The 13,195-nt window shown below is 37.3% G+C and overlaps 1 protein-coding gene across 3 annotated transcripts in view; it reads left to right on the top strand.

Annotated features, from left to right (window-relative positions):
• The window catches only part of LOC111862468 (rhomboid-related protein 2), a 12,044-nt gene extending 2,451 nt beyond the window's left edge, over positions 1-9,593 (top strand). The window contains exons 2-8 of one of the 3 annotated variants that reach the window (XM_033750692.1): positions 3,028-3,216; positions 3,751-3,945; positions 5,375-5,511; positions 7,182-7,395; positions 8,226-8,339; positions 9,041-9,284; positions 9,473-9,593. In XM_033750692.1, the coding sequence (XP_033606583.1) occupies positions 3,028-3,216; positions 3,751-3,945; positions 5,375-5,511; positions 7,182-7,395; positions 8,226-8,339; positions 9,041-9,241 (1,050 nt within the window). In that variant the 3' untranslated portion in view covers positions 9,242-9,284; positions 9,473-9,593. The remainder of the gene's footprint in view (positions 1-3,027; positions 3,217-3,750; positions 3,946-5,374; positions 5,512-7,181; positions 7,396-8,225; positions 8,340-9,040; positions 9,285-9,472) is intronic. The other 2 variants (XM_033750691.1, XM_033750693.1) reach the window with 2 other exon arrangements.
• The last annotated feature ends 3,602 nt before the right edge of the window (positions 9,594-13,195 follow it).

Here is a 13,195-nt window from a genome sequence, read left to right as displayed (position 1 = left end):
GTTGCGTCTCGTATTGGCGGCGAGGGTTCTATTGGTTTTCTTGTGTTTCTAATGGGCTTCCATATTGAGTAGTCGTATCTATTAAGGTTATGGATATAATCTGCAAAGGATGCTTCTCTCATTTCCTTCAATTTAGCTTTTAGTTTGTTGGTTAGCTGGTTATATATGGTTTTATCTCTTGGGTTGTGGGTTCGTTGCCAAATCGCTCTTGCCTTTCTTTTTTTGTTCAGGAGTTGTTTGATTTCTAAAGGAATGTTGTAGGTGCATTTCTGTGGATTCAGCAGTGGGGTAGATTGGATAGCGGATTGTTGCATGACTTTTGTTAATGTGTCAATGGCCAGCTCTAGGCTTTCGGGATCCTTCAGCCTTATTTGTAGGTTTATGTTATGAGTAATTTCTTCTCTATATTTATTCCAGTTGGTGTTATAGTTGTGTAAACGTGGAGTGGTATGTCTTTGAATCACTGTTGAGCTTATGGTCATTATAATAGGGGTATGATCTGAAGATAGTTCGAAGCTAGGAACTATGTCCGTGTATGCTAGTGAAATTCCTTTTACTACGAAAAAGTCCAGCAGGTCTGGAGTTTTTGCTGGGTCGGTTGGCCAGTATGTGGGTGTTCCACTTGAGATGTATTTACAGTTGTTTTCCTGCATATATTTCTCGAGTTCTTTTCCTTTCGTAGTCGTTAGCCTTGAACCCCATTGGATATTTTTGCAGTTGTAGTCACCTCCGGCTAAGAACCTCTGACCTAGTGTACCGAAGAATTGCTCGAAGTGTTCGTTTTTTAAGTTGTGTCTAGGGGGGCAATATACCGCCGATATAGTTATTTCATACGGTAATGTTCTAACTTTTATTGAGGTGGCTTGTAAATGATTTTCTTCGTACTTCTGGAGTTGATAATGGTCGATTGTTTGCTTTATAAGGATGGCAGTGCCACCATGTGCGGTTCCATCTGGGTGATTAGTATAATACACATTGTAGTATGGAATTTTATGAAGTTTTCTGTTGTGAAGTGCGTTTCACTGATGAGTAGTATGTCTATATGTTGTTCTTTGAGGAACAGGATTACTTCTTCTTTGTGCTGGCTGAGTCCATTTGCGTTCCAGAGAGCTACTCTCAGAAACCCAGATATTATTTCAGTTTACTTATTAGCGTGGTTAGCATGTTAAGTATTAAGCTGTTTTGTTGGATGAGTTGGTTGAACATCTGCTTGAATTCTTCTAAAAATTTATTTAGATTTATGTCCTGGTTGTTGTTGTTGTTGTTGTTGTTGTTGTTGTTGTTGTTGTTTTCTTCGTTGTTGCTGTCGCCACTTCTACCTCTTGCTGCATCTGCATACGTTCTTCTGAAACTTGGAGGTTGTATTGGTTGTGAGTTAGGTGGCGTGGTAATAGGTTGGAAGTCTGGTACTGGGGTATAGTTGACTTTTGGTATTTGTGTTTTTTGGTTGTCGTATCTGTTTTTGGTTAGGTTACGATAATATTCGCAGCCCTTGTAGCTTGCAGGATGTGGTCCCCCACAGAGGCCACATGTTGCGGGGGTATCCTTACTCTTTTTGCACGTTGTTGTGTTGTGTTGTCCGCCACATTTGACGCACAGGTAGGGCCTATTGCAATATGTTTTGGAGTGGCCATATAACTGGCATCTTGTACACTGGATCATGTGTTTGGGTTTGTTGGGCGGTTCTATTTCTATAATTTTGTTTTGTAGACTTCTTATCTTGTATACTTCCTTATTGTTTTCTGCTGGTTCCAGATCTACGAAGAAGAGATTGAGAGGTTCTTTTGTTTGCCGATGTTTTGCATTTATTATGTTTCTCACCTTATGTCCAAGGTCAGCTAGCTCAGCAGCTATGTCTTTTAGCTCTACAGTGTGGTGGAGGTGTTTTATGACTATTCTATAAGTCCTTTCGTCTTTTGGTTGATATGAATGATAAACGATGTTGTTTTCTTTCATGAGTCTTATCATCTTCCTGTACGTTTCCGGGGTGTTGCAATTTATTTTGATTATGTTGTTGGCCATTGATCTAGTGCTATAACTCTCCTCTTCTGCTACTTCTGCTAGGTGGTTTATCATTTGGGGATAGTTGATGACATCATATACAAATATTGGAGGAGGTCTGGGGATCCTTTTGTGTGGATTCCCGTCTTGTGTTTCTGCTTCGTTTGTTTCTTCATTTGGTAAGAGATCGTATCTGTTGTGTATGGTCACTGTTGTTTCTGAGGGGTTATTGTTCTGAGTGGCTTTGTTTATTTTCCTGCGTTTGGTTCCTCTTGCAATTTGCCATGATGTTGAGTTGATATTTTCAGTTATGTCCTCATCTATTGCTTCGTCAGTGGTGGTGATTGTGGTACAGAATTGGTTTTGATAGTTTGGTAATACCATAGAGTTGCTTGTAGTCGGTTGGGGACTGTTAGGGAAGTTGCATGTGGTAGGTGGGATTTGTTGGTTTTGTATGTGATTTGGAATGTATGATTGCGGAGTTGCTTGACTGATCAGTGTTGGTTGCAACTGGGTACTTACAAATTGGCTTGTTAGGGAGTTGTTCCTTCCTGGTCCATTGTTTGCTGGTAGCATGTTTTGTCTTTTTTAGACTTCTTCTGCTTTGGTTTGGTTGTTGCAATTTGACTCTAGAAGTTGTAACTTGTATTGCAGATTCTTTGTATTTAACACTGGGCACTGTAATTCACTCGCTATCGTTCGATGAATATTGGTTTCACTGTTTATACGTGGTACCGGGAGCGCTTGGTAAACACGTCCGCACTGCACAGCGTATGTAAGTGAACTCGAATGCTTAATATGAAACTAAAATTGTGTAGTTGTAAAAATATAGTTCTTGAGAACAGAGAAGCTTATAGTGGCACTGTGGTTCTTTTGACTAAATGATACTGGGACCAAAGGTAAAAAACGTTCAGAATTACTGCCATAAATGGTGAGGAATGTTCTGGCCAGCTGAGCGACTGTCAACTTCTCAAGAATAACTCTGGTCCATAGACTTAGTCCTAAGAAGGTTTATCTCCATTACAGGATCTTCGTGATCTGTTTGAGAGGTACGATGTTAATGGAAATGGGCATATCTCTTTGTGTGAACTACGTAACCTAATTACATCAGAGGGTTATTCACAAGACTTGCCTGAAGTTGCAGTGCAGCGGATATTGAGGCGAGCAGATATAGATCAGAATGGATATTTGGATTATACAGAGTTCAAGGAGATGGTAAGAGTAATTCTAGAACCATCATCATCATCATTTTTGCTGTTAGATCTATTGAGACATCTTATTATTACAAAATAAGAATATTTCCATTGTTTCAGAAGCCTTCCCAAACATCTTTCTCCTTTTTTCCTGTGATTTAATTTCATTTATTGATATGTTAAATTTACTCCATCTGTTTTATGCATGGAGCAACCCAATAGTGACTAATGGAATTTTACAAGATCACATATTAGAGAATTTTATGAAAAATTGTCACGCCATATCAATTTGCATATAAATGAGAAATTGTAACAAACCCTTTACATGAAAACCTACCTGCACCTCTGCAAGTATCGTAAGCGTGGGTTACTAAATATTTATTTGAGAGAAACACATTTCAAACAAAAGTTGTACACAAAAATAAAACACATTTCATGTCCAGTACACTTTCTCCATTAGTCCTGCTATTTTCAGGATATTGAAGCAGGAAAGAATGAATGTTCCAGAAGTTTTACACTATACATATACAGTATTTCCTCATGTTTTCTGCCACAGGTACAAAGTCCAGAATGGCGTATCACCCTCCAGAATGCTGTAGACCAGTATGTGAAATTTCTAGTACCTGCACGTCCTGTTAGTATTGATGTTACTGACACTGGTGATGAGACTTCAGGCAGATTGGTATATTATGAGAGTCACTATAGATGCTGGCCTCCTCCACTTGGGATGTTCATTATCAGCATCATAGAGGTAGAAAAAACTACAGAAATTATATTATAAAATTATAACCTTCCTGTATTTTTGTTTTTGTTATTATTACATTCATAACTTCAGCATGTTCACTTGCTCTTCGAGTCACTGCCCTTCAGATAAATGTGTTTTAACCGCAAATGTAAGTTGTAAACTTACAGATATTTTTAGGAACTCATGTTTTGAGTGTTAAAAACCTAAACTGATTCATTTTTCTTCGTTTTATTGTTTATTATTTTCTTTTTGCCCTGTGTTGTCATATTGCTGTTGTTTGTATATGTGCTGGCTCTGTAATTGGTCATTGGCTGTTGAGTTCAGCACAAAAATAAACTGTACTGTCCCCGCCACCACCACCACCACCACCACCACCTCCACCGTCCTTCCAGATTTCTTGCCAGCTCTTTTATCTCCAGATGTCCTCCAGGAATGGACACTACTTGAAAACATACATATGTTTCTGTGTCTGTCATGAGTGTAACTCCTTAAATACTTGTTTTTTGGAATGAAAAATTTCTTCAACAAAAGTTGTAGAGAAAAAAGTAACTTGCATTTTGTGTCCCATACACTTTCCCTGAAAGTCTTACAGTTTTTGAGATAATTAAGCAATACGTGTTATGCTACACTATATTTTCCTAATTTATATATTCAGCCATCAACAGTGGTCCTGAAAACACACGCGAAAATTACCAAACAATCTGCTATGGTCTTCTGAACCCACAAAGATTGCTGAACAATCGACAGTGATTTTCCATACACATCTGAAAATCATCGAAATCCGTTATTCTTAATAATGATTAAACAAAAAGGTTCCTCCTACCTGAATTTATAGGTCCACCACTCACCTCCATTTAGCACTGATGTCAAGAATGATGGAGCTACACCTCCAATCCCCCCTGTTTATCTTCATGGCATAGTGCTCAATTAATTAAGCATATGTACAATTTTACTGTTTACATAAATATATATTTATTTAGAGTATGATTATATGTAAGAGCATTAAATACTTTTAAATTTTTTTTTATTAAATACTTAAAAGATTTTAGCTCATTGCAGTAAATACTTCAGCAAGGGTATAAACATTTAAAGTTGTCCCTGTGCTTAATCGATTAATTAAGCACAATGCCATGAAGACACATGAGGGAGTGGAGGCATAGCTCCATCATTCTTGACCTCAGCACAAGGTGGGGGTGAGTGGTCAGCTTCATGCCCTGGCCACTGTACCCCCCAGGGACAGAAACCCTGGCACCTATTTGAAATGAAAGCTGGGTGGGCCCCCAGAGCTGGTCTGGACCCTGTCGTTTATGCCATTTAAAATTCCTTGTGCCAGATCCACATTTTAAGTGTACACTGTATGTTTTACAATCTTGTTATTAAACTGAAGTTACTTCTATAACACGGGGCACTCAGTGGTGTATATTTCAACATGCAGATTGCCACATTCGTGACAGATGTGATCAATGCAGACACAGTGATGGCAGATGGTCCTATTGCAACAAAGCTTTTGTACACCCCTTACAGAAGATTTGAAGCTTGGAGATTCTTCACCTACATGTTTGTACATGTTGGGTAAGCCTTTTATTTATATTTATTTTGCTACTTTGACCATGCTGTCTCAACTTCTGGGGTTATATGGCACTGAATAATTTATGGTAAAATGACTATCAATGGTGAATCAAAAAGTTTATGGAAGGAAACTGACAAATTATATTTCAAGGTACTTACCTCATATCCATTCAGAGATCCTGAAGTAGAACATGAATATTCAAAGTCTAGATAGTCGATAATAAAAGCAAAACTCCAAACATGGAAAAATACGAGATTTTTGAAAGGGGAAAACAAAGGATAAAATTAGAAATGGTATTTATATAGAAGGTGGAATTCAGAATTTGTTAGTTGAGTTATAAGAAAAATGATTACAAAGGTTTGGCCATGTAAAAGGAATAGATTGAATGGAAATTCTCAGAAATTTAAATGGAAGAAACCTATGGTGCAACCCAGAAAAGAATGGTTCCACTGGATACTGTGTGAGAGCAAGCACAGAGGAAGAGCCAGCAAGAAATTAAAAAGGAACGATTATGGAAAGGTAGATAAGGTCAGAGACTTCTTTTCCATAGAGAATATAAACCAGAAACGTTGCTAGAAGCACAGAAACAGGTCAGTTGATACACACCCCAAAGATGCAAGTTAGATATATCTCCTTTCGGTGAGTAAGCGCATAATGATTACCATCTTTTGAGATGTGATGCCATGTAATCTATAGATATGTGGCTACCCCCATCTTTTACCGTGAGGATGGAAACAACAGATTTGTTCAAAATATCTGTATTTTTCTACCTGACTGCACTGTGTCACACACCCAGAAGACTGCAATCTTAATGTCCACAGTCAGTCTCAAATCTCTTGGCTTTTGAAACAGATTTGCTAAGGAAGGTATGTGGGTGTGCTGCCTGGTTTTGTGAAACTTCTTGTAAAAGTTTGTTATACTGTGTATCATTCATAGGGTTGTTTATACTTGGAGTGATGTATTCTAGGCTTTCTTGATATTATATATAAAGGCAGTTCCCTGTGATGATGTTGTTATGTTGTTATACACAGTATAATGAGCATAAGCTTCCTATGACATTACAAAGGTTAAACCAACATGACCTGATTTATGAAGGAAGATCTCGACATACGGACATCCCACAACATAATTATTCCTACCACCTGGAACAATATACAGTATTAATAATGTAGCAGTCACAAAGTTTTAAAGAGGTTTATAATAAATGTTACAAATATTTTTGTACAGTTTTAATCATAATTTTAATTTTAAATTTTATTCTTTAACTGAAATTTCAAATTATGTATATAAAACTTACAAGAACAAAATGTGGATCCATATTGAATTAAGATGCAATTCAAGAACTAATGCTTGTATTATTATAGGCCTGATGACCCAACATGAGGGCTGAAACATGTAGTGTCAACAGTCAATAAACAAATGTTGATACAGTAGTATCTGTTTTGATTTTTAGGAAATATTGTTGTGTAGACTGCCCCCAGTCATATATCCTATAGGGAGATTTTGGAAGGCACATGGCTTCAGGAAAAGTACTGGGGCACTATGTTTGCAGTAGGAAGAAAACAGGTTATATAGTGTAAATTAAAATAAAAATCCTATTGCAGATATACAGTATTTCAGATTTTGAAAGTTTTAAAAAATGTTAATGTCACATTTTTGCAAATTTTTGCAGGGTTTTGCATCTTGTGGTGAACCTACTTGTACAGTTAATGCTTGGTGTGCCACTAGAGATGGTGCAGCATTGGTGGCGAGTGCTAATTGTGTACATAGCTGGTGTAGTGGCAGGCTCCCTTGGTACCTCAGTCACTGATCCTTATACTCGCCTGGCTGGAGCATCAGGAGGAGTGTATGCAATCCTCTTTGCCCACATTGCATCTATAATCATGGTGAGAACATTTCATCATTACACCTTCTATACAAATTAAAAAAAGATACCTTATGCAAAGGTCACATCAGGCCATTTATCAGAGAGCTAATATCATCAGTGTCTAAACTATTAACCTTAAAACCCGGACTTTTGAAATGATGGTAAGCTTGAGCTGGCCGGAGTTTATTTAAATGCCCGTTGCTACTCTGCGTTTAAATGTCCAATCCTGTTAGGGCGCTTAGACAATTTTAAGCATTGTGTTTAAAAATGCTCTATCTAACACAGTTTTATGATAAATGGATGGAATTAACTTCGTTTGTATCAGCAAAGAACATAGTGTTGCATATTATAACATAAGATTTGCAAATTTTTATACAAAGATTTATACTTTATTTTCAATTTTTTCTCTTAATTTTGATTTATACTTTAAAAATTGTTTCCCAGTTCTTCACAGAGCTGTTCTGCATTATAAAATCATATTACATCAGTTGTACCTTCAAGAAAGGCAATAAGCAGTTTCTTCCACACCTTTCCAATTTACTTCATATATTGAGACATGTTCTTTTAGAAAAAATTTATTAAAACATGTGTACAAGTATAGGATGAAATAGAAAGTCAGCATATGCAGATAACCTTCAAGCATGCATGTGCCAAATTTCATAGATGCTGATCTTATAGTTGCTGAGAAAATTGCATATAAATTTGAGAAAATTAATATTGCAAGTATAGTGCTTACATCTTCACCTTAAAATTTTATGATGTATCCATATGCTTAACTCCAGACAATGGACACAACGTCCAGAGAACTTCTTTGCACTGGCCTAACATGATGGTAATCTTAAATTTCAGAACTGGTCAGAGATGAAGTTTGCTATATATCAGCTGACAATTTTCATGTTTATAATTGCCGCTGATGTTGGATCAACAGTTTATGACTACTACTTTGCAGATCAGAGGAATTCGGTGTGTGTTTAAAATTCAAATTATTTTGGCTTTTAAAAATTTTAGTTTGTCAAGTTTTTTAAACAAATTTTTAAACTGTAAAGATGACCTTACATAATTACATAATTAACCCCTTGATGGTGTCCTTCAGAATCTAATAGTTGCTCAACTGGTTCAGAAAGTAACATGATTTTATGGAACCCAAAGTTTCATTACTGTATTCACAAGAACCCATCACTGGTCCTTGTGCCGAACCAGATGAACCCAGTCCGCATTCTCTCATTCTATATTTAAGATCCAGTTTAGTGTCTTCCCATCTATACCTAAGTCTACCTACTTAAAGTCCCTTTCCTTCAGTATTTTCTACCTAAACTTCATATAGTTGTCTTCCCTCCCATGTATGCTACATGCCCCATCCAACTCATTCACCTTGATTTGATCACCCTAATATTATCTTTTGAGAAATATAAATTAAGGAGCTCCACATTTTAAAGTTTGCTCCAACCTCCTGTTTCATTGTCCATCATGGGTCCAGCTATACTCCTCACTGTCCTGTTCTACCCTCAACCTCAGTGTATGTTCTTCACTTAATGTGAGATACTAAGTTTCACAACCATACAGACCAGCAGACAAAATTGTAGTCATCTGATGCACAATGTCAGTAAAACACTGTTCTTAAATAGGGATGTGAATTTCCTTCTAAACCATGGTTCTTATTGCAGTGTATAGGGTATGCTGCCCATATTGCTGGAGCACTGGCTGGACTGTTGTTGGGTCTCAACATACTCAGGAACGTGTATGTTAAGCCCTGGGAGAAGAAGATCTGGTGGGCCAGTATAATCCTCTACCTTGTTCTGATGTTAGGAGCCATTGCGTGGAATATCTTTTATAAAGACCACTTCCCTCAACCTGACAACTACTGACAAGGGCGGCGCGAAGCACATGTAATCCAAGTGACCATTTAAGGTGGCACATTTTACAAAGTTTTTTAATGGAAAATAAATTCTGCTGATGTTTTATTTTTCTTATATATCTTACAAGAGCTAATCTTATCAGCATGTTCTTTCCTGTTTCTTCTGTATTGTTTTTTAAATTTTGATATTTAAGGAATTTTTACTTTTTTATAATTTTTTCATTTCTTTTTTGTCCTACAGGGTGTATCCTGGTATCATCCTCATGAAGTCCATTTTCATTACTTATACATTATTGTTGTTATTACGTACTTACTCACGGAGCTGAGCCCTTCTTGAGGAGCCGCCAATTATGCAGCTACTCAAGAATTTTCCAGCATTTTATGGAATCTGAAGGTTCATTACCGTGTTCAAAAGAGCCCTCTTGTCCCTATCCTGCGATTGTTGTTATTATTAAATTAAATTATATTATATTATTGTACTTTAAATATGTATCAGCATGAGGAGTTAATTGATACAAGATCCATTTTTATCATTAACAAGGATTTCAAAGGACAGGAACAACAAAATGTCAAGGTTGGTAGGTAACAGTATCATCACATCTTATTTGGTTAGTTTTTCATTTGCATGGACATATGCAGTCGTTCAGCCGGTATGCATACTGTCTGACAGTTTATACATAATGGCAAAGTCCTCAAACCAAAATTCATACTTATGCTGGTACATGTTTCAGCCTTTAATTTTATAACAAAATGCGCGAGTACTGATAAATATATTTTTAGAAGAAAAACAATTGTGCTGCATATGCATATAAAATTTCATGAATTTGGACATACAAGATTTCAGAAACTGAAGTAAACTGTTAGAGTTGGGAGCTTAGTACTCCCATTTTATGTTACAGAAGAGGTTAAGGAAAGCTGGCTCATGAGCCTACTCTGGCCATGATCTTTCTGAATTTGTGTACAATAACATAAAGTGGAATCTCAGTGTAGTGAATATCTTCTCTGGCCTGAGCATAGCACAATTTAAGCAGTGTGCTTAGTGAATTTCAGTTTAGCACAATAACACAAATTAGTATGAGAAATTTTATACCTTCTAGCATTTGTTTTTTTAACTTGTTTAGTGGGGGGTGGAGTCCAACTGGGTCCACTCGTCACAGCGGCCACTGATTGGCCTATTGTAGCCTGCCCCCAGGTGATTATGATGATGGAGAATTTGGTGGAATGAAGATTGGCAGGGGAAACCGAAGTACTCGGAGAAAAACCTGCCCCAGCGCTATTTTGTCCACCACAAATCCCACTTGACGAGACCCGGGATCGAGCCCAGGCTGCCACAATGGGAAGCCAGCAACTAACCACTTGAGCTATGGCAGGCCAATCTTCTAGCATTAATTCATCAATTTAAGATCACAGTCATAACAACAATTGATATTCACATTTTCTTCCTGTTATCATAATCGAACAACCATAGCCTTTGGTCATGAGTATCACATATTGAATATGCACCGAAGCTGTTATGTAAACCGTGCCTTCGAGTGGCCTCATGGTAGCTGTGAAGAGTACATTCTTCTGGGATGAGATGCTATGTAGTCTGGTAAAGTTTACCAATGATTTGGTGAACATACTGCCTCCATCTTCAGAATTAAAAAGTAAACCAAGTAATTAGTAAGCTGGCTTACTCTTCAACCCTGAAGATGAATGCAGGTCCAGACTATTGCAGAAGATAGTACTCTTCACAGTTACCACTGCATGAACCTTAAATCTAACATGGTTGCTTTGATTCTGAAGTGATTTTTTAACAGTATTTATTTTGTATAGTCCTGTTTTCCATCTGTAATGCATCAATGTTAATCTAACATTAATATTTAATTCACTAAATGTTTGTTAAATGTTTAAAATGTCATTAAAATTATTAAAATATCTGTACCTTTGGTGTTTATGCTACATGTTTCAGTCACACAAGGCCATCTTCAGGCAACACATCCTTTTAAAGGAGTCTACTGCACTGTGTACTTGGGCAAATTGTATTCATCAAGTCATGTCATTGTTGTTATTAATTTTTTAATTCTGATGTGGTTGGTCGATTTTATAGAATGATTTTCTTCCTATTTATATATTGCAGCTGTTTTCATGTCCCACTGGGCATGCCGCCCTCTTAGTTTTGTCACAACCATAAAACCTGGATATCAGACAACTGGAATCGTGTGTATGATATGGTCAGATGAGTTGTCCTTCACACTGTCCCCTACATCAGGAAGAGTTTACGTTTGGAGAACATGCAAGGAAGCCCACAATCCGGAATGCCTGATTGGGTTCCAACAGTGAAACACGGGGTAGGTTTTATGACGGTTTGGGCAGCAGTGCCGCGGTACAGTGTTCTGCTGGTCCCATTGTTATCCTTCATGGCCGAATTACTGCAAGGGAGTGCATGGACAGGTTGGGTAATCAGGTGCAACCCATGGTCCAGACATTATTTCCAAACGAGACAGTCTTTCAAAACGGCAATGCCCCCCTTCACACAGCTGGAACTGTTCAGTCATGGTTTGAAGAGCATGAAGGTGAACATCTTCCCAGGCCAGCACAATCACCAGATTTGAACATCCTTGAACCACTGTGCTCACTTTTGGAGACTAGCGTGAGGGGCAGCGTCCCACCTCCAACATCTCTAAAGCAATTTGAAGATGTTCTTCAAGAGGAATTGTATGAAAGCCTGCCAGAGGCTGTAGTGTTTTCATAAATTTGTCCAGCCCCTATTCATGGAAGTCAGAAAATAGACGATTTAGGAAGGAATGGCGCTTTTCAAAGGCAATTTTAAGGACACCGTGACTGAGACAAAGGGTAAAGTACTAATGGGGGCTGATTTAGAGGGCAGTCAGGGGGAAGTAATGAAGCGTAGAAGAGCAAAGGTAAATAAAATAGGTAAATTATAAAAAGTTAAACAGTTCCATCCAGTGTGACTGGTGAAGATTTTTCTGATTTCAATTCTTCATGCCCTTACATATATCGATCCCTAGAGATCATCATCAGAAGGACATCAATACAGTTGGAAGCTACTATTACAATACATGTTCCGAGCCTTAAAATATACATGCTGATAATATACGTTTGGATATAAAATCTAAAGTTTTTACAACTACAGTGGTTGTCTTAATACATTAAAATTTTTGTAATTGGTTTGTTAAGATTTTGTTAGAATTTTTAAACCAAGTGGGTTCGTGTCCCCATTCTTATTGCTTCTCTTGTCAGGAGCCGAACGTGTGCCGCCTGTCGTTCTTAAGAAGGTTCTGAAAATATTATATAAGTATATTGTATTATTTCAGCAACCCTATTACTTTTAAAGAGGTTTTGTTGTTTTGTCCTACCTTTGATGTCCTGAGGGTGTTCGTGGCGCGCTGTGTTGTTTTTACTGTTTTAGGGTGTGTTGTACCTCCATGTGTCTATGATGTTAGTGGGGCGTGTACTGATGTTGTATTATGAGGTTGAACATGTTATTCTGGTTATTACTTTCCTTTGTGTGTTTTTGTTCTTCTATCAATTGTTGAGCTTATTAAAGCGATATATAATGGAAGTTTTCTTTTATATTCATGATGATCCCTTTCATGGCGTTCTCAACCATTTCCATGATTACTGTCATCGGTCCATACTGGTCGCGTTTGTTTAGTATATGTCGGGCAAATGACGAATCGTCTTTGTTTAGTCATATTTCTTATGTGTTTCTTGTACCTTGTTGTTAGATTTTTACCAGTTTGGCCGATGTATACTTTATGGCAGCTCTGGCAGGTTATTTTGTATTTCCCGTTTTGTTCATAGGGGTTTGTGTCTCGTTTTTCATTTATTAGTTTACCTATTGTGTGAGTTGTTTTGAAGGCCATCTTTATGTTAGTGTTTTTGAATAGTTTTGTGATTTTTCATATGTAATTTCCCATATAGGTAGATGAGTATAAAACAGTATACAAAACAGAAAACA

This window comes from Cryptotermes secundus, unplaced genomic scaffold (assembly GCF_002891405.2).
Source record: "Cryptotermes secundus unplaced genomic scaffold, Csec_1.0 scaffold816, whole genome shotgun sequence".
NCBI lineage: Eukaryota > Metazoa > Arthropoda > Insecta > Blattodea > Kalotermitidae > Cryptotermes > Cryptotermes secundus.
The sequence above is the reverse complement of the archived record's forward strand: the minus strand, read 5'-3'. Positions and strand labels throughout refer to the sequence as shown.